This window comes from Ictalurus punctatus, chromosome 1 (genome assembly GCF_001660625.3).
Source record: "Ictalurus punctatus breed USDA103 chromosome 1, Coco_2.0, whole genome shotgun sequence".
Taxonomy (NCBI): domain Eukaryota; kingdom Metazoa; phylum Chordata; class Actinopteri; order Siluriformes; family Ictaluridae; genus Ictalurus; species Ictalurus punctatus.
In genome coordinates this window covers 14,930,438-14,951,597 of record NC_030416.2, presented here as the reverse complement: position 1 = coordinate 14,951,597, position 21,160 = coordinate 14,930,438, and the positions used below count along the sequence as shown (strand labels likewise).

General features: G+C 40.2%; 1 protein-coding gene across 1 annotated transcript; it reads right to left on the bottom strand.

Annotated features, from left to right (window-relative positions):
- Positions 1–101: 101 nt before the first annotated feature.
- iqgap3 (IQ motif containing GTPase activating protein 3) lies at positions 102–20,042 on the bottom strand. The gene is made up of 38 exons (XM_017477567.3): positions 19,682–20,042; positions 19,238–19,325; positions 18,464–18,620; positions 17,711–17,788; positions 17,525–17,601; positions 17,315–17,382; positions 17,078–17,191; positions 16,573–16,751; positions 16,398–16,479; positions 15,974–16,137; positions 15,779–15,866; positions 15,499–15,662; positions 14,884–15,044; positions 14,461–14,576; positions 14,179–14,342; positions 13,963–14,053; positions 13,594–13,761; positions 13,314–13,456; positions 12,192–12,362; positions 11,922–12,005; positions 11,766–11,837; positions 11,610–11,679; positions 11,181–11,389; positions 10,820–10,972; positions 9,985–10,148; positions 9,629–9,853; positions 9,348–9,488; positions 7,925–8,009; positions 7,532–7,764; positions 7,310–7,442; positions 7,081–7,183; positions 6,626–6,773; positions 5,266–5,353; positions 4,931–5,143; positions 2,426–2,586; positions 2,100–2,228; positions 1,678–1,786; positions 102–1,460 (listed from the first exon to the last, which is right to left on the bottom strand). The coding sequence occupies exons 1-38, from the start codon at positions 19,713–19,715 to the stop codon at positions 1,347–1,349; spliced, it is 4,941 nt and encodes a 1,646-aa protein (XP_017333056.2). The 5' UTR covers positions 19,716–20,042; the 3' UTR covers positions 102–1,346.
- Between the last annotated feature and the right edge of the window lie 1,118 nt (positions 20,043–21,160).

The window sequence follows — 21,160 nt, the reverse complement described above, 5'->3', positions numbered from 1 at the left end:
CTCAAAGTCCACCATAATTGTATATTCTTAAAATTCTTAGTCTTTAATTAATTAATTAGTTACAGTACAAATTGAGCAATTAACAAAACAACTTACTCGTATTAGAGAAATTAGAGCCACTTTATTTTAAAATAGCGTTACACCAAAGAGTACCAAATTCTCTCAAATATGTGAAGGTAACATGGAGTCACATCACAAAATGAGCAACACATGAAAATTTGAAAACAGCAAAAGAAAAAGAGGACAGAATACATACATACATACATACATACATACATACATACATACACACACAAAAACAAGCACTTGATCTGACACCAAACACCCTGCAACCTTTATGTTGAAGTTTAAGAAAACAATGCAGGACCTTACTACTTTTGAAAGCTTAAACACTGCCATTCTGCCACAATAAGAAACACTGAGCGTGATTCAAGAGCAGAGATTCAGACCAGCTGTGAAACTCAAAACTGTTGCATTATCAGTTGAGTGAAGAATGAAGCATGTCCGAGCTGTCAGTCATACACTAGCATCTAGGCTTGTAGGAGCAGAACAGACCACAACTCTCTGCTGAGTACACCATGGAGTGACTAGCTGTGTGTGTGTGTGTAGTTTTGGAGTACAGCTTTTGATAAGTTGCGGGTAAAACCAAATACTGCTGGAGTAATGATAAGATCAAGTGCTCTATTTAAGTGCACACAATTAATGCAGTAAATGCTAGATCTAAGAAAGAGGGATGGGGTGATCTTACATAAGCAGATAACAGATAAACATAGGAATAAACACAAATATAACACAAATATAACAGATTGCCCTTTTGATACAGAATAATACTCATTAAAACACAGTTGGCTGATAGATATAAAGATGGAGCATAGTGAATTTAGTGTTAAAGAAAGGTCCATATATAAGAGTAAGCTAAGACAACCCTGGTATTTTCTAAAATATACTGCACAAAAGCTTTAGGTGTTCTCTTTCCCTCTGGAATATAAAATGGCCGAGTAGTAATGGAATATCAATATGCAAGTACTACATGGTTGTAAAGAGACAAAGTGCTGCTCAACAAAGAGGATCTATTATATACACTATATGGAAATATTCCCAACAACCCCCAGAAAATAATATTGGCTGCTACTGGCACATTTGTTTACAATAATGTCATCATATGACGTGTTTATAAAACTCACAAGGCTTTCCAGGCATTTATTTATTTCCTTGCATACTTTCAGTTGTCTAGTAATAATAAAGTGCACGTCCAATTGGTGGTGTTTTATCAAATAAAGCTGAGCTCTGAATTTTGGAGTGTTTTGTGTACATGCTACGAGGTCCTGACCATGATTTGGTCCACATCACTTCTTAAAGAATTTCTTGTTAAGCAGGAAGATGAGAAGATTGACATTGACTTTGGCCTTATCAAACATCTTCATCACAGCGACTCCTTCATACTGGAGCTGCAGCAAGTCCTACACACACACACACACACACACACACACACACACACACACACACACAGAGTCTACATAAGTAACAGCAACTTCCTCATACAATGGAAAACACCACCCACTAATTGCAAAAAGATTTACATAGCATTATACGTTCCGAATGCACTGGCCCGTTTTTGATACAATCCAGATGACCAGTGTTTACATGAATAGCATTTGTGCATTTTTTGGTAATTACCTGATATTTCAAGGGAAATCGTTCCATGTCCACTCCCAAAAACCGAGCTTTAACCAGGAAGGTGCCTCCCTCTTCGCTGGGTATGATGTCAAAGATCACATTCTTGAACCTGCGTGCGCACACACACACGTTTGAAACGGGCCCAAAACAAATATTCATAAATCTTAAGAGCAGCACTCCCATTCTCTGACAGTGCTCTGATGTGTGATTTGGGTCACACTGAAATGTTTTTGGCTTTCCTGGAAGCTTATCCAATAACAGAGACTTTCCCCTTCGGTTTGTATTCATCCAGACAGATTTTCTGTAACATTGTTTTAACAGAAGCAAGGATCCTTGTGCTTAATGCCAGGCTCTACAGGCATGCAAGATTTAAAAGGCAGAGTGTGTGTATGTGTGTGGTGGGCCTTTCAAAAAGTTCCTACTGTGTGACAGGCAGGTCCTCAATCTCCAGGAGGACTCCCTTTTCATGGAGCCGTGCAGCGGTGTAGGTCAGTGTCAGCTGCTTGCTCTTCTTCCCTTTACTATCTGCTGCCTTCTTCCCGTTTGTCTGACTGAGGGGCCAGGAGAAACAACACAGTCAGCACAGAACTGTTCTCCACACACACGCGCACACACAACGTTGCACATGTTTTAGTGCTTATGTACCCATGTCTGTCTCTGTGTGTGTGTGTGAGTGAGTGAGTGAGAGAGTGAGAGAGTGAGAGAGAGAGAGAGAGAGAGAGTGAGAGAGAGTGTGCGTCAGAGAGACCTGGCGGTGAGGTTGTGCAAGCAGGTGGAGATGTACTGGCTGTAGTAGTCAATCTGTTCAGAGTGGAAGGAGCTCTTGCAGTGGAGGCTGTGCAATGTGTGTTTCAGCTTCACCAGCTCAGCTTGCCGTCTTTGCCGGTACAGACGCTGGTGACGGATATCCTATAGTAGGGACAACATATTGTTTTACCACAAAAATGCACAAACATTTCAATACTTGTCAGGATTAAGCATAGGTCTAGTGATGGTCTATCTAAGGGGAATTCATGGGCCATCTAGTACCAAACACGGCTGTCTGCTTTGTTGGTGCGGATTTTCAACAATGAAATGCTCCATTGTTTTACGTGTTTTATTTCTCAACTGCCACAAATGTTTGTTGCTTTTACATCTATTACTGCATTTACATTTTTGATTCCAAATATAAATAAATAAATAAATACATTTAAAAAACAACTTTGGCTGAGGGGTGTGTAGGGAAAACGTACTCGTAAAAATGGTCAGAAATATTATGTCAGAAAAAGGTTTGCCCAAGTGTGAGTAGAAATCATAAAACTCACCCGAGCACTAAGAACATGGAAACATGCGCAATAAATTACTACATAATTACAGAACTAACGAGTTTAAAACATTTAATGCATCCAGTGTTTTACTGTTCATTTCTGCAACACTACAGCTCTGTTAGCAGCTCACATCCACAGAAAAATGTTGCCTGCACCCCAACATACACACATATTTGTCCACCGTTTGGTGAATTCAGAGTCAAATTGCTTTCTCATTGCAAACGAATCGTGCGGTGTTCACATCTAACAAAACAAACTGCACAGAGGGGGAAACAAACCAGGGTTCAATTCAAATCGACTAAACACTGCATATGTGAAAGCTCTCTGAAATGAATAATTTAGATTTACATCTCCCTGCTTTTTTTTTTTTTTTTACACATTTTATTTATTTATTTATTTATTTGTGAAGATCTTGATAAGTGACAACACAAAGTTTAGAGCTATATTACAACCCCAACTCCGAAAAAAGTTGGGACAGTATGGAAAATGCTAATAAAAACAAAAGGGGAGTCATTTGTAAAATGTACAGAAAAACAAAAAGACAAGGTATTTGATGTTTTACCTAATCAACTGTATAGTTTTTTGAAGATAAAGGTTTATTTAGAAATTTATGTATGCAACACGTTCCAAAAAAGTTGGGACAGGGGAAATTTAGGACTTTTGTGACAAGTTGAAATAAGAAGGTGATGTGAAACAGGTGAAGCAATTGTCTAAACATGGTCTATAAGGAGCCTCCAAAAAAGGCCTAGTTCTTCAAGAGCAATGATGGGGTGAGGCTCGTCAATCTGCCAACAGATGCATCAGCGAATAATCAACACTTTGAGAACAACATTCCTCAAAGACAAACCAGTTGGATTTTGGGCATTTCATCCTCTACAGTGCACAATATAATTAAAAGTATCAAGGAATCTGGTCAAATCTCGGTGTGTAAAGGGCAAGGCTGAAAACCACTTCTGAATGTGCGTGATCTCCAATCCCTCAGACGTCACTGTCTTTATAACCATCATAAGTCTGTAATGGAAATCCTGACATGGGCTCAGGAATGCTTTGGTAAACCTTTGTCAGTCAACAACATTCCCTGCTGCATCCACAGACACATGCCAAGGCTTTACTATGCAAAGCAGAATCCATACATCAACACTGTCCAGAAGCGCCACCCACTTCTCTGGGCTTGGTCTCATTGGAGATGGACAGTAGCACAGTGGAATCGTGTTTTGTGGTCAGAGGAGTCAACATTTCAAATAGTTTTTTTTTTCCTCCGGGCCAAAGAGGAAAAGGACCATCCAAGTTGTTATCAGTGTGAGGTCCAAAAGCCAGCGTCTGTCATGGTATGGAGGTGTGTCAGTGCCCATGGCATGGGTAACTTGAACATCTGTGAGGGCATCATTAATGCAGAAAGATATGTACACATTTTTGACCAACATATGCTGCCATCCAGAACAGGACAACACCAAACCACATTCTGCCCGGATTACAAGCACATGGTTGCGTAAGCAGAGAGCGCGGGTGCTGGCATGGCCTGCCTGCAGTCCTGACCTGTCTCCCATTGAGAATTTGTGGCGCATTATGAAGCCCAAAATAAGGCAATGAAGGTCCTGTACAGTTGCGCAGCTGAAGAAATGCATAATGGATGAATGGCGGAAAATTCCACTTACTGAACTTAACCAACTGGTGTCTTCAGCGCCCAAATGCTTAATAAGTGTTATTAAAAGAAAAGTTGATGTTACACAGTGGTAAACAGTCGACTGTCCCAATTTTTTTTGGAGTGTGTTGCAGTCAACAGATTTGAAATGAGTGTATATTTTCAAAAATAAATGAAATATACAAAGTAGAATTGAATTTTCCATACTGTCCCAACTTTTTGGAATTGGGGCTATACACATTAATGTGCGCCATATAGGTAATATGCTTCATAAGAGCGTGAACGTGTGTACCCGTGTGTGTACCTTGGCAATGAGCTGAAGTATCTGAGTCTCAGAATCTGGTGGGGTAAGTACTCCTAGAGCCTCCAGCCTCCTCAAGCTGCGCTGGATCTTCCGCTTCTTTTCCTCCAGTGTCAGGTTGCTGTCAGCAATCAGAGACTGATTCCTCTTCATCTTTTCTGGAGTGCGGGCGTCTTGCTGCGCCCTGCGGTGCATCATCCAGCCGTGCTGCACCTCCTAAACACACACACACACACGAGGACACACAATGTATAGCGTTTTGTCTTCTGTGTACCCGAGTGTACTGAAAGGGAGACTGCTGGAGGTAGAGGAGTGTGGGGAGGTACGGTCTCTTATACCTGATCCTGAGAGATAGAGGATCGGAGAACCTCACTTAGTGTATCTCCAGGCTGAGCTCTTATCACATCAATGATCAGCTGCTTAGTGCTGGAACACAGGTAAAATATACATATTTGCACTAGCTGTAATAATTAATAATTAATAGTTATAGAATTAAATAATTATTATACAAGATGTTGACAATCATTTGACCTTATCTTTGAAGAGAAAAAAATCTAAAGTTTGAGGTATATTTGTGCTACACAATATGCAAATAAATTTGTCATACTTAACGATACAGTACATATAAAAATTTGGTTGAATTTTTTTATTGCCGATTTACATTGACTGCCAGGATCCATCAGAATAGAGTGTGAGAGTGTGACAAAGAATAAAATATTACACTGAAAGGAAAATGGATTTAGGCGTGATAGAGCTTTAAGACTTCCGAACTGATGGATAAGACAAGACATGTATCTGTTCTGAAATTTGGTAGGAAGCAAATGATAGTTGGTCAAATGACAGTCAGCCAATTTGGAGCTTTTTAGATCAATAGCCAGTTGTTAAGCTTCTTCAATGAGCCAGTCAGCACCTAATGGCATGCTATTTTATACTCCGTTACATTCGGAAAGAGTAAGTCGATTAACACTTTTGTTCACTCTTAGTCTGAGTAATTTATCCAGATTGGTGTATATTTATAATCTGATCTGTTGGTATTTTATCATAAGTGTTTTATTGGGTGACAGTAAAGCAATCAAGACTTGGTAGCTGGCGTGCCTAATGGCAAATAGCTCCCATTTCTATGTACTTAAATGACAAACATGGATATATCAGGAGAGTTCATCGATCAATTAAAACTATTAAGCTTTTTTTTTTTTTCATAACATTTCCATAAACCATAAGGGACAACATTAACAACAGAAAATTACATCCTCAGAGTCTCACAACTAAATACTACTACTACATAGTAGAGATGCACCGATGTATCGGCCAATAATCAGTATCTGTCAATCAAAAGAGGGCGGGAAAACACATCGATGTTATGCTGTGTGTAAAAATGTCATCTGTGTGGAATGAAAAACTGCAGTCTGTAAGCTCTGCACCGCAAAAATCTTACACTGGACGATGCAGCAGTGAGTTTCGGCGACAAGTCAGTTACTTACTTCCAGCAAAGGGAAGTTGTAATGCTACAGCATACAGGGACATCCTATATAATTGTGTACAGGTTATAACTTTGTGATGACAGTTTGGGGAAGGCGAACATATATGTGTGAAGGTCAGGTGTCCACAAACTTTTGGCCATACAGTGAACCACCATATATGCTATAAATGTTTACCATTTTGCCATTTAAATCAAGGCAATGCCACATGCTGCCTCACCTAAGCAGAATGCCTCGGGCATCAGGTTTCTCATCAGAGCCTTTGAAGATGTCAAACTTGGTGGTGAGGGTGAGAGATACCTCCATCTTATTGTATTGAGCCAAAGTCTGCTCCAGGTTTGGGTCTGCAGAGTTGATAACCCCCTCTCCTGTGAGTGACCATTACCGTCAGAAAAGTTTGTAAGAGTAAGAAGCAATTAAATCATTTATACACACATTGAATGCCTTATATGCTCTTTTCTTTAATGCCTATATTCCTGAGTAATAATTGGTTCACTCCTGGTAATAAACACCCCAAATAACATAGCACACTGTAAAGAAAGCTGTACAAATTTGTTTGAAGATGTGTTAGAGAGGTCACTATTTTGGGAAGGTAGGTTGAGATTTTGGGGAGGGCGGTTATTTGGGGACCATGTGTGATATCGTTATTTAGAGTATGCAGGTGTGCAGACTAACCAACGAGGGCTTGGAGAGAAGGCACTTTGCCAAGGTCCCTCAGCAGAAGGAAGAGAGCATCATTCTGATCAGGACACAGTGCATCCTGGTGCTCCAGGAGCAGCTGAACACAGACCAAGACACAAAACGCTATTAGAACATACAGTAGAATCACATTTTTATATAATATTTAAAAATGTACCAAAAAAAAAAGTGAATACATTTTTTTTTTGTTAATGAACAGCCATACCTTGTGCGTGTTAATGAGCTCCCCAATCGAGATGTAGATAACAGGTTTGTTGAGAATGACCATCTCAGAATATTCATCAATGTTAAAACGTTCCTCAGGCTCGGGAACGTCACACACCATTTTCAGGAACTTCCTGTTAGTCAAATAGGGAACGTTCCGGTTTCCAGTCACTAAATTCAAAGTATTCTTCCAGTGACAATATTTAATAAGTGACGAACTCACCTGAACTTGCTGTGCATGTGCGTGATGTAGTCATTCAGGGCACGCAGGTGTGCAGAGTCCCCCTGGAAGTGCTTATGTGCCGCACTATGTTGCAGGATTCGGGCAATGGAACAAAGGGTTCGTCGCTGATCAGGCAGAAGAACCGAACCTACCCCAAACTCCACTACATCAAATCCATCAGGAGCCACCACAGCAGGGTTCATGTAGCGGTAGTACACCAGGTTACCTACAATCTAACGACATTAAATAATAATTACACATGCAAAAATCTATAACGCAAACTACATATACAAGGAGAGATACAGAAGCACCAACTTCTACTGACCAAACCACACAAAATTCACATACACATCCATCCCTGCTTATGGAAATAAAACCCTTTATGCTGCTAACCTTGTACAACTCCTCCTCACTGGCTTGAGGAAACTTCTCATGCAGGGAGTCTCGCAGAACTTTAGCGGTGTAGCGCAACCCATACCTAACACACACACGGACACATGTAAGGGTACACCTCAAGGCAAAGTATTCTTCAATACAGCTGAAGGACAGGGGGTGGAGGTTTTGTTTATTAAGGACCAAAAACAGACCTCAAAGTGTACACAGCACATGTCCTACAAATGGCTTTATGTAATAAATATCCTCTCTTTAGAAGACCCCAATAGCATGGCTCCTGAGTGGTGCAAACAGAAAAGAGTTCAAATCTTGACAACGACACAGCCATCTGTGGCCAGAGAGATCCAAAGTACAAAACGGGTGATAATATCTAGGGATGAAGGATGGCTTAAGGCTCTCCGCTGTCGATTGCTGACGAGTGATACTAACTAACCAATGTGGGTGTACGTAATAGAGATCGACAGAATCAGTTTTACCGATATTTTAAAATTTTTCCATAATCGGATATCAGTTTTGTAATATCAGATCCACCGATAAATGAGAATTACGTGCAGGACCGCTATTGCAACACTGTATCGGAGGAGAGACGAGTTAAGAATAGTGTGCACAGGTAAAGTATACTTGCTTTGCTTTAATTAATAAACTTAATTTTACATAACAGCCATTAATGCACAAATTAGAGGTGTCACAAAATGTTTGATATGTAGTTTAAGCAGCTTGGCTCTAAGAAATACAGACAAACTCATTGGGTCACGTAATCTCTTTACCTCATCAAAGCTTTTGTTTATTTATTTAAAAAACAAAAACAAACAAACAAAAACTTTAGTAACAGTGCACTTTATTTTTTTTACTCTCAGACCCTTCTATTTATTGGTGTATAAATAAGGAGTATGCAAGGAGGAAGTAAAATTGACAATGGTATTTTTATCATTGTGTCAAAAACAGAAGAATAGAAGTAAAAAAATAAACAAACAAACAAACAAACAAACAAACAAACAAATAAATAAATATCGGCTCCGCATAATTGGTGGGCACAAACATGCAAATAATTGGTAATAAAAAAAACCCCCACAATATCTCTAGTGTGTAAGCTCATGCACATGTAAGAGGGCAGTTAGTGTTTTCCAGGTTCTGAGGCTTCACCCTGACTAGTTGGTTGCTGTAGTGTAACAGGGGAGAACTAACTAGTTGGTGGGAAATGGCAAATCTTTAAAATTGGGATAAAGGAGGGAAAAGTCTAACTAACTAAAACAAATGGATTTATTTAACAACCACATAACTTGGACCTCCACCTGACAAACACTTTATTTCCACTGGGGTTTCTGCATAAGCATGGACAGAAGTTCTAAAAATGTTCATACACAAGAGAAAAAGGATAAACCATCTGGAAAGACCAGACACTTGCACGCGTTTTTATACATACGGCAATTTGTGCAGGTTGCTGGTGATGGTGTGGAGCACGCGGTCAGTCAGAGTCTTCAGGTTAGTGACCGCAATGTTTAAACGCTGCTGCACCTCTGGGTGACTGAGTGCCTGCTCTGCACTCACCTCATATGGTAGTGAGCTGTGAAAACACCACAAACATAGCACAAACACACAAAATACCAAAATTCTACAAGAACATGATTAACTGACAACATAATGCAAGTGAATACGGCACCCAATATACAGTAAATGAGTTCATTGACCAGATGCAGCACTGACCTCTTGTGGCCGGTCTGGCTCTCAGTCTGGTTTATCCAGCTCTTGTAGATCTCCACAGGATCTATGCGAATGCCGAGTGTGCGATCCTGCAGAACCTCACGTACCACCGGCCCTAAAATCTCCCTCAATGCATTCTGGCCACGAGCATGACGATAGAAACTCACCAGCATCTTTATGACTGTGGGGTTCCCAGTCACCACTTCTTGAGGCTGGTCCACCTTCAGTCTTTCTCACAAAGACATAAAATGCTACACATAAATAACACAATAGAACACTTAATCTAAATTAAGACAGTACAGCATCTCCTGATGTTCATGCTTGAGGAGACAAAACGTGTGCGGATGTGGAAACTATACTTGATCTCATGGCGGAGGGCGGTAGTAAAGAGCTGCAACAGCAGATATGCTTCTCTACAGTCGGAGCCGTAGTTAAAGAGCGTGAAGATGACCGTCTCCATGAAACGTGTGCTCTTATTCTGCTGCATCAGGAATATGAGCTGGGCCAGGTATGATGGCTGGGTCTGTGGTCACAGACAGATACACATGAGCGTCAGTACATTTATGTAGAACCAAAACACTAGAGATACTAGAGACAAGCACTACATAAATAGCACTCCAGAGTAATACTAACTCCGGTTATTCTCCAGTGCCCCCCCATGTAATCTCCATCTGCTGCACCATTAGCATAAATGGACTGCATATTCACTGAAAATTATTTAAACATTTCTCGACATTGTGAAAAGAAAACGGAAAACCACTTTACTCATACAACGCATATAATGGTAGTCTAGGGGAAGTAGCCAATAAACCTTTGTGTGAAACATTTGTGTAAACGCTTTAATGAATTTTGAACCAAAGGTATTTAAAAGTACAGATGATACGGATTTAGAATGTAATTTACAGGTAAAACAGATTAATATTAAATAAAACTACATAAGAACCACTATAGTAAGACATTCCCAATCAATCTATGACTAGTACTTTTAGAGTGTAACCACTGTAGTTTTACATTTGTCGCATACATGTAATGTTATCTAAAGTCAGCAGCTCTTCTGTTTCATATTCAGTACAGGAAAACATGCTGAAATTAATGTCAGTGATACATACACTACAGATGGTGCAGAGATATTTGGTGGAAAAACACTGGAGCATTCAAGATCAAGGTCCATATGCTGCTAGGAAATGGAAGTACCTGCAACAGGTAGAACAGGTGCTGATAAGCCTCCAACTTCTCCCTTTTGTCTTTGCTCAGAGATTTGAGACCTTTGTGTTTGTCCAAGGCCATCATGTCAGACAGCTCCTCTTTGTTCTTCTTGGTGAGTTTCTTGTGGTGTGACACCACCTCCTGCACTCCAGGACCAGACCAAAACAGTACAGAGACACACACATGGAGCAGCTTTCGTGAACAGACATCCTGGCGCCCAGAATAAACAACTAAAGCATGCTGGCATTTGCTATTTCTCTGAAAACAATGAACTAATTAAAGTCATGCGGGATGTCAAAGAAAAACATGTCCGCAGGCTAAAGGAGTTTCTTCGTGTGGGGTTTCCGACCTGAAGTGTGACACGGTTGCGGACCAGCAAGCCGATCTTCAGGTCCATAAGGTCCAGGTCTGCCTCTAGTTGTCTGTTGGAGCGGATGGTGCGCACCACCTCCTCCCGAAGGCGCAGCAGCTCCCCCTCCTGCCGTATATCATTATCACCCAGTTCCAACAGGTGGGCAAACTTGCGCACGACAGACAAAGGGGGAGTACTGGAGTGCACTGTGCATACAGAGACAGACAAAAAAAATTAAATAATAAATATGTAAGAACATGTAGAACGAAAATCTTCAGGGAAGATTTCAGCACAATTTTACAAGCTTACCGATCTGATACCAAATAGCATATTAGCAAATGCCTCTTTAGAATTTAAAAATTCCATAACTTAAGATTGAACCAAGAACTTATTTTTTCGATTTCATATGGCAAAAATTTTTCATACCCAGCATCCTGTACTCTTCACGTGCCCTATTGGCTCTGAAGAAAGCCTGGATCTTTATGATGGCACCAACCTAGAAGATATAAAATTCATACATTTACATCTTGTTCTTTTCTCTATGTGCTCAACACTAACTTCCAACAAAGCTGAGACACTCACATGTCTTCTGAAGTAGCGCAGGCGAGCCAAATACCTCCTACGAGCTAGCCACATCTTCACCCATGCCTGGATCTATGAGAGCACAGCCAGGTGAGAAACTGTATGGAAAAACTGGACTTCTATATGCATTACAAAAAAAGGCACATATGCCCTTACTTTGACCACCGCTCTCCAGTTCCGATAGAGGTACTCCAGCCTCTTCCTATAGGTCCTCTGCTGCAGACACCTCCGCCAGTGAGACTAACAAAACAACACAAACACAATCATTAGTTATTTTGCCCAATAATATAAAATGGGCATCATTCTGGATGACTCCATGAACGTCTAACAGCAAAATGATGGCCTGTTTTAAAATAACACCAAGTCTACAGCCATCTTTGTGAGCAGCTGTCAGTAAGTTGGCAGTAGCATTTGACGTTGCTTTACCTGAATGGTTATAATGGCAGGTAGCTGAGTGTTGAGGAAGTGCAGGCGCTCAGAAAGTTTCTGCCGGAGGAGAAAGCCTCGTGCACGGGCCTGCAGCTGCATCACCAACAGCTCACTGGCCTTCCACTGCACCTCCCGACTGTGTGCTACAGTTACACTGCTGCACACTGCCTGCAAGGGGAGACAACAAGGAGGTTTATGTAAGTAACAGCTGTCAGAATATATTTCGCTGTATAAATGCTACTTCAGTTTCATAATACATAAAGAATTCTTTGAACATTAAAATGTGCAAATTCACATATTCTGCTTCTCGTCACCAAACGTTTTGCTTTATATACTTTAATTACCCTGGCCCCTTGAAGTAAGGAAGATGAACTTGAAGAAATGCGTGTCATTTAATGCAAGTATTTTCATAATTATGCCTCACTTCCCTAATAAAATATAAAAATGTATCTACAGTAAAAGGTGTTTTTTTTTTTTTAGTTTTATACAAGTAGTTAAACATTTTCCACTACTCAATTTGTTCTTACATGTTCACACTATACATAGGTTCAGTAACACCAAGCACCCTGTGGAGTAAGCATATATAGCATACAAGACACTATTTGGGATGTAGCACAATTGTTGAGGACGCTTTAACAATGCCTCATGCGCAATTAATTTTTAAAGGATATGCTTTTTATATAATTCCTTCTGGGTAGACTTAGAACATAAAGAAATAGTGTGGGTAAAAATTAAATGTTTGGGGGGGGGGGGGGGATAAATAAATACATGAATGACTGAATGAATGAATAAATAAATAAATAACTCCTGCTTTGCTTCACAGTTCACCTTATGTGGTTTATACCATAGAAATATTGCAGAGTACAGAGTTTCTGCTATTCATAATAATATTGTTCATTTTGTGTGAGTAGTATAAAATTATAGGCTCAAATGCATTCAAATTCTAAAGCTTTTAAGTAATGATTAGTCAAAGATAACAAAGAGAATGTTACTGCTTAATGGAGCAGAAGATAAACAGACACTCTTAATGGGACATGTATGAATACTGCATAATGATTTAAGCAGGTGAAGGTATCCCTGTTATTCGCAGTTGCAGAAACCCGTAGTACGAATGACTACCTGGATTTCTTCATGGCTGAGGAAGATGCTATTCTGGACAAATCCGTGCGGTCTCTCCCAGGCACCTTCCAGCTTTTGCAGGTGGAAGTAGTAAGAGCTGCCATCTAGAGTCTTTGTCCTAATCCATGGGCTCTTGTTATCACCTGATTAGAATGAGACACACAAAAACAAAAGGGACAATTATACACTGCTCGCTGAAGAACTGCCAAATACGCTCCAGTTCGTGTTGCAGTGCAATACAGTACAGTAATTGTCTATATGACATGACCATAAGACTGACCCTCCACGTGCTTGGCACGGAGCAATGCTGAAAGCTCGGTTTGGTACGCAGCCGCACACTCTGCTACCACACTCCTCAGAGCCACTTCTGGCAAACGCATCACACGCAGGGTCTGAGAGGCTTTACCTTCCTTCACTGCCTGATTAACAGCAGCCAGACCCAGAGACACTGCAAACATAAATCCCACATAAGAACTATTATAAAGTACACTCTTAAAACCAGAAAAAGACAAGTCTGTATTCTTGTAAATGGATGATCTAAGGGCATGTTCACACTTTCACACCTGGATCAGTCCTGGGTATGCAAGCCGAGTTTTAAACTCCATGAATATAATGCTTCACTTTGTTTGTTTATACTGTATACACTCACTCTTCAGAGCTTTCTGAGTATCCTGGTTAGCAAGGCTCACTCCCTCCTGAATATCAGCTAACCACAGCTCTGCTCCAGGGTCCCGACTCATCTGCACCATGCACACAGACAGAAACAAAAGGCAAGAAATAAACAAAAACCAATTAGGCCAATTTTAAAAAAATAAAATCAGTCAGTCTCTCTACAGTCCTTTCTCCATACTGCGATATACAACACCTCTGCCTTGCACTTCTTGAGACGGGTCAGTACATCATGGTAGCGCTTGCCGTTCTGTGGCACTACGTCCATCAGGCCACTAGAGAGCAGCAGCAACGCAGCCAGAGTTTTCTGAGGGTCACTGCGACTGAGGGCCTGGTTGATCAGTCCAATAGTCAGGATCTCTACAATTAAAGACAAGAGGAATGATGCATGGGTTTTCTATCAATATAAAGACCACAAGCAATTTGAGACAAACCAAGAAAATTCTTACAAGTTGGAAAGGTAGGAGCATGTACTTACGATCATGCTCCTCCTGAGCTGCCATGTTGACACTGTTCACTCCACTTTGCAGCTCGTTCCAGGTCAGAAGCACTCGGCCTGCCTTCCTCTTCAGGTCTGAAAGCTCCTCAAAATACCTAAGCAAAGACTGTACTAAATATAATGTCTACAGATATACTATACATTATACACACACACGTATGTGCCTGGGAAAACCTTTCAAATAGTCAAACCTTGGTATTTTTACTGTATGGTTCTAAAGTACAGGCTTTCCTGAAATGAAAGTCTTCAGTTCTAGTTACCCACAATAGGGAAGGATTCATCTGATTAGTTATATACACAGTATGTGTCCTTAATGTCTGTTAAAGTTTTGAAAAAAAGAAAAGCAATCCTAATTAAAATGCCCAATGATGAAACAAACTATATTATGAAGTAATGTCGCACCTTTGCATTAAGCTGTCATCAGTGTCTGCAAGGCCAGCAGCAGGGCTGACCAGAGTGGCATAGAACGCTCCCATGTCTTTAGCCTCCAGTGCCTGGTTTATCAATGCCACTGCAGACAGCATTTCTACAGCCACAAACAGCTCCTCCTGCTGCAGGTCACCCTACACAATCACACATGCAAACAAAGCAGATTCAGCATAGAAGCAAAACAGGCAGAAATAAACAAACCAAATATCATGTTTCAATTTTAGCTGAGATACATCCTATATAATATATACAAAGTATCTTGAAGAAAAAAAAAATAAAGAAAAGAAAAAAGCCTTGGGCTAGCTGCACTGTTTCTTGATGATTGCTTATGCACACACACTGCTGATTTTTGAGCTTAGGTTGCAGATTTTTGAAGTAAATCTTCATTATTGTGATGGGCCTACCTGTGAGAGCCTAAGAACTGGATTACAGAAGTGTCTAATTTGCAAATTCCTACCTTTGGGAGTGCAAATTTTAACAGTGATGTACAAATGAAACCACTACAGCTTAGAAGGCTTTAATGACCCCAGAGCAAGGGGAACTGTATGAATCTATAATTTGTGGTGAATGGGGTGCTACATTAGCCACCTGTGGGCACTGCTGCTGCAGAGGAGCGAGTTCTCTCTGGTAAAGCTCAGCAGCGAAAGGGTAGACATCAGGCAGGTGGGCATCAGGGTTCATCAGGGCACGCACCGTCTGACGTGGCTCACCAGACCGCAAAGCCTCATTGATTCTGGATATTGCCTGCAGCACTGTACACACACACACACACACACACACACACACACACACACACACACACACACAGTCAACTCTTGACCATCACTTTCATTTAACTATTAAGCCTCAAAGCTGGGCTAGAACTGACTTGTTCGTGAGCGCTGAGCTTCCTCGTTGGCCACACTGATACCTTCCTGCAGCTCATCTCTCTCCAGAGGGTCCACACACCCCAGATCCTAGAAGAAAGTGTACACACAAATAGTGACTTGCACCTTAAGTGACACTCACCTCAAGCATTGCATACAAATGTAAAGAATATGTAATGCAAGGCTATTCTTCTCACCAGAGCTTTCTGTTCTCGGTCTGATGTGAGCTGCTCCAGATACCAGTCAGAGTGATCTCTAAGCAGCCCTCTTAAGCCAAGACTCGGGTTCTGCAAGGCTGAGAGTAGAGCCAGGGCATCGCCACAGTCTATTGCCTCATCCACATGCTCTACAGCTGCACGCACTACACACACACACACACACACACACACACACACACACACACACACACACACACACACACACACACACACACACACACACACACACACACACACACACACACACACACACACACACACACACACACACACACACACACACACACACACACACACACACACACACACACACACACACACACCACAAATAGATCATATTATAACCAAATTGTGATACAAGATCAAACATCCCCATAGGCACAACACTGGAGCACTGACTCACCATTAACTTTAATGATGTTGTCTTGAATCTCACTTTGTGTCAGATACTCTTCATAAATGTCCTTCTCCATGGAGCCATTTGCCTAAAAACCATTGAATTCATCTTAATTGCATTCTGTTTCAGACATATTACATTTATGTTATGACAGGACCAGACAAAAGCCCCTCCCCCTCACTTTAGCAGAAGCTTTGGCCGCTTTGTGAGCACGAGCTTGGCGCAGCATCTCCTGATAGACAGCCATGAGCTGCTCCTGCAGGTTAGTGAGCATGGCGTTGGGATTGCGCAGTGCTTGTGCAGTGTCCTTCACACAGCCCCGCTCCACCGCCTCATTAATGGCTATGACTGCTGCATGCACTGCACACATGAGCATTAAAGTGATCAAAGAAGATTTTCACATCCATGATTTGCTTAATTTAGCCTCTATATAGCAAAATATAATATACTGTCCTGTGCAAACACCATAAACTATTGTTATTTGTCAGGAGTAATAGTATACAGGCTATTCTTCATTTTATGGTAATAATAAAAACATCATACACTCATGACGGCCTTGTAGAAACGTAAAATATTTATAAGCATCAGCAGTGACAGCAGGCTTCTCTTGTTCGGTGGTCCACAAACACATACCTGCATGCCTGTTCAATCACATTACAGCTAAACCTACACATGATTGTCCTTACCAGCAGCTTCATCCACTGACAGCTCATTAGCTAGAATTCCACCAATCTTGCTGAAAGCAGGCATCTGGATACCGTATTTATCCAGTTCCAGCTTCATGTTGTTGATCTCCTCATCTAGGCATAGAATGAAAAAAATGGTATATCAATATTCGGACTAAGCATTCAGAACAACAAAACAATAAATGTAATCTGGCTTGGGGAAAGGAAAAAAAAAAGAAAAAAAAAGTATGATTTTACCTGTGAACTTGACTTTGCCATACAGGTCATGGATTTGAGGAGCCAGACCCTGACGGAAAAGGTACAGGCTACAAGACAATAAAAAGACACCAAATGTAGATAAAAATTACAGTGTAATTCTACCAGAAATCTCCTTTTAAAAAAGTACTAGCCCTGTAAATACACCACTTATCTCCAATTTTCAGCATCAGTAGAAAAGCTAGTACAGACCTGAGAGCATGGATACAATAGACAGTTCGTGGCATATTCTTCTTATCATAGATGTCTGTGGTCTCAGGGTAGAACATCTGACAGGAGAGGAAATACATGTATTACAGTGATGTTTGTGTGTGGTCATTATTTTGAATGAAAGAACATGCATGTGTAAGAGAAATATGCCACATCAGTTGAATTTACCGTTGGCAGGCCAACCTCCACTAGTGCATTCCTCCAATGATTGATGTTATCGGTGTGGCGGAACTGCAGACCTACCCCCTAAAAACACAATGTATCGGTTTGCATTTTGTGGTTAAATGCACTCAGTGGCTTGTTTATTAGACATACCTACCATACACAGTACATAGAACATTACTGGCATCTGGTGCTACACATAATTTATGTGGTGGATAATTTTAGCACAGTAGTGTGTATCAGGGGAAGCAGCAATGCTAGTGTTTTTTCCATTCATTAGATACATAGGCCTATTCTTTCCCCCATTAGACACATGGTACCCTCTGTGTGTAAAAAGATCGCACAGTCCCTACAGGATTGCGGAAATTAACGCAAAACCAACGAAACGCCACAATATTCACAGGAGTTTGCAATTTTTCAAAACTACAGCAGATTTTCAGCAGATTTGGGCCAAGACGCATCATATGACATCACAAAGTGCATTAGATCAAAGCCATGTGTCAAACACGAGTACAGCTGAGAGATCTCATTTACCAACAAATATCATGTAGCCTTCGGCAAGAAAAGCACAACACTGTCCGCAAATTTTGAAAAAAGACGCAGCAAAATTAAGCATTTTTTGGCTGCAACAATCTTAAAAAACTAAACGGTAGATTCCTGTATGGACTGATTATTGCCTATATCAGAGTCTGACTATATAATAATGATATTTGGATATTTTTGGTAGGTGGACTGTTCTCAACAAAATATTAGACAGACCTTGTAACGCTCCTGGTTGAGGTCATAGATCTTCTTCAGAGGAACAATTTTTGGAGCAAAGCAGTGGCCAAGCTTAGCTAACACAACTCCATTCCTCAGTGCCTCCTCCAGCTCAGTCGGAGGTGGAAGCTCCTCATTCAGGCAAGCCTCCATCCACCTGAAAGCAAGGTTCATTTAAACAAAAAAAAACAAAAAACAAAAAAAAACACACAACACATACAACATTAAAATAATAATAATAATAATAATAATAATAATAATAATAATAATAATAATAATCACAACTTCCAAATGAATGTAGAACGTTAAAGTTCAAATCCACCCTGAATGACTTGCATATTAATGGTTATAACTGTACACAAAGCTCAAACAGATCAGCTTCCAAAGCTCTGCTACAACGCTGCACTACTCAGTTTTACAGCCAAACTCGAACTCTGGACATTTCAGTCCAATGTTTGTCATCTTCACCACTTTTACATTGCATTTCTCATCAATATGACATTGAACATCAACAGTAAGTGAAGGGAAGACAAGCTCTTGTTTAAGGAGCTAACAGCACTTGAGGTTGATGCTTGAGATTTTTTCCTCTCCCTATTACATGCCAAAGTGCATCACATAATGCTAACAAAAATACCTCACCAACCAACAAATTAGCTTCAGTATCCATCAACACATCAGAACTATTTCAATATAAAAACATATTTAATGTGCTTCAGGGTGGAGTTTTCCTTGAAGGGGAAGCAGTCAGAAGTGTGTACAGTAGAAGTGTCTTGCCTCTTTGCCTCCTCTAAGCGGCACAGGTACTGGTACGCCACATTCTGGATACGCTGTTCATCCATTTCTTCTGCTGTCAACCTTTCATCTATAAAATAATAAGTTCCAATAAGAAAGGTTTAAACCTGAACATAAACCTGAAACAGCTTCTAAAGTATGTGACAAGGATAAGGGTGTAAGTATTTTCACAGCAGTAGAGGTTCATTAGGGCCGCGAGGTAAGTTTCAGTAGAAACTAACCTACAGAGCTCACAATATAACTTAGTGCTGACTCCAGATAACAGTTATTTTATAAATAGTAGGCACCTTTTATTAAATGGTGTTATTAAATTGAATTACGTGAAGTTATGAAAACACTTCAATAGCTGTTTCTGTGCAAACTGCATTAATTAAACTGATCAGCTAGCTGCCATTTATGCGACAGAAATATAAGTCGTTTACTTACATCCTGACCGGAGTTCACCACCGGATTCTCCCATTTTGTCTTCGTTATGGTTATTGACCGAGCAAGTTTTTATTGTTTTTAATAGTTTACAGCTCTCTGCTTCCAGTTATAAATTTAACCCAGCACAAAACACTAACGTCTCCTGGCTATATATCCGTGTATCGGACAAAACAACAACTGAAACGCTGTTTAAAAACTAATCCTATAATAATGTGGCTTCATCAACTACAAAAGCCTTTAGAATAAAATCGACTTCGGCGCCAAACGAATATAATAATCCGCGATCTAACACGCTTGTTGTTTGAAAGAGGAAAATCACACTTGGGAGTGTTTTCACTTTCCGGTGAGTTTGAATATCCCGCCGCGATCCCATTGGCGAGCCTGGCGCGCGCAAGGCATGATGGTCATTGTTGTCCTAACTTGGCGTGACACTTCCGCATTCAACTAGTTCACTATAGTGATGGGAAGTCCGGATCATTTTACTGACTCGGATCTTTGAATCTCGTTCAGCAAAATGAACGAATCTTTTTTTCGAGTCATTTCGTTCATTTCAGCAGAATATAAATTCAAATGTCACATGTTAAATTCCCCAACACATCTAGTACTTAATAAACTATAAAAATAAACTATAGGCTAATGCAGCCAAGTCCGAATTATGAGAAAAAGAAATAATTAATTAATTGTTCAGCTGGTCTTCAGGCGATGCAGTTTGTTAGTTCACCTCACCTACCGAGCCGAGTCGTTCTTTCTTTTGTCACGGCACATTTGTCCTGTCTGTTCCCTGGAAATAGAAATGATTAGATCACCTCTCGTGTAGAGATGCACCGATACTAAATTTCTCAGCCGATATCGGCCGATACTGAGATTTCTGCCTTTTATGCCTTCTTTTAAATTAATAATAATTAATTCCACAATTTTTAAAGAAATGCAAATAAAAATTTTATTCTCTCCATTTCAACAAGTTGTTTCACAGTGACTGGTCTCATAAACAGAAAACACATTACTCAAATTAACATTAACACATGAACTACATTCTGAAGATTAAAGTAAGATTTCTTAATTCATTGAATGTTATTAATTCATATTAACATTGACTGAATTCTAAAAAAAAAAAAAAAAAAAAATCCTGTTAGGCTTCACATTCACTCACCACAAACAAAAGCATTTCTACTTCATCACTGAACATCAAACTGGTAATATATAATATCAAAATTTTTTATATATATTAACATTAACTGGATATGAAATATACTACTCTACAAATATATTTTTCTGTGCAATAGCCTATATACTTATATAAACTCATCTTCATTTAAATCCTTCATCAACGTACTGGCACTTTAATTCAGCACGAGCATGTGCCAAAAAATACATTTAGACTCGACACTGATACGCCCGCTTCACTGCTGCAGCGTCTGGTGTAAAAGCACTCATTCGTTAACATGTACACCGAAAAAAATATGCACAACTTCTGCTCTG

Excerpts from the sequence above, each read along its gene's own strand:
- iqgap3 (XM_017477567.3), bottom strand. The coding sequence starts at position 19,715 with ATGGGAGAATCCGGTGGTGAACTCCGGTCAGGAT. Across the intron at positions 16,752-17,077 it reads GTCAGTGGATGAAGCTGCTG|TGCATGCAGCAGTCATAGCC; the intron begins GTAAGGACAATC and ends TCATGTGTGCAG. Across the intron at positions 6,774-7,080 it reads TTCTCTCCAAGCCCTCGTTG|GAGAGGGGGTTATCAACTCT; the intron begins GTTAGTCTGCAC and ends GGTCACTCACAG.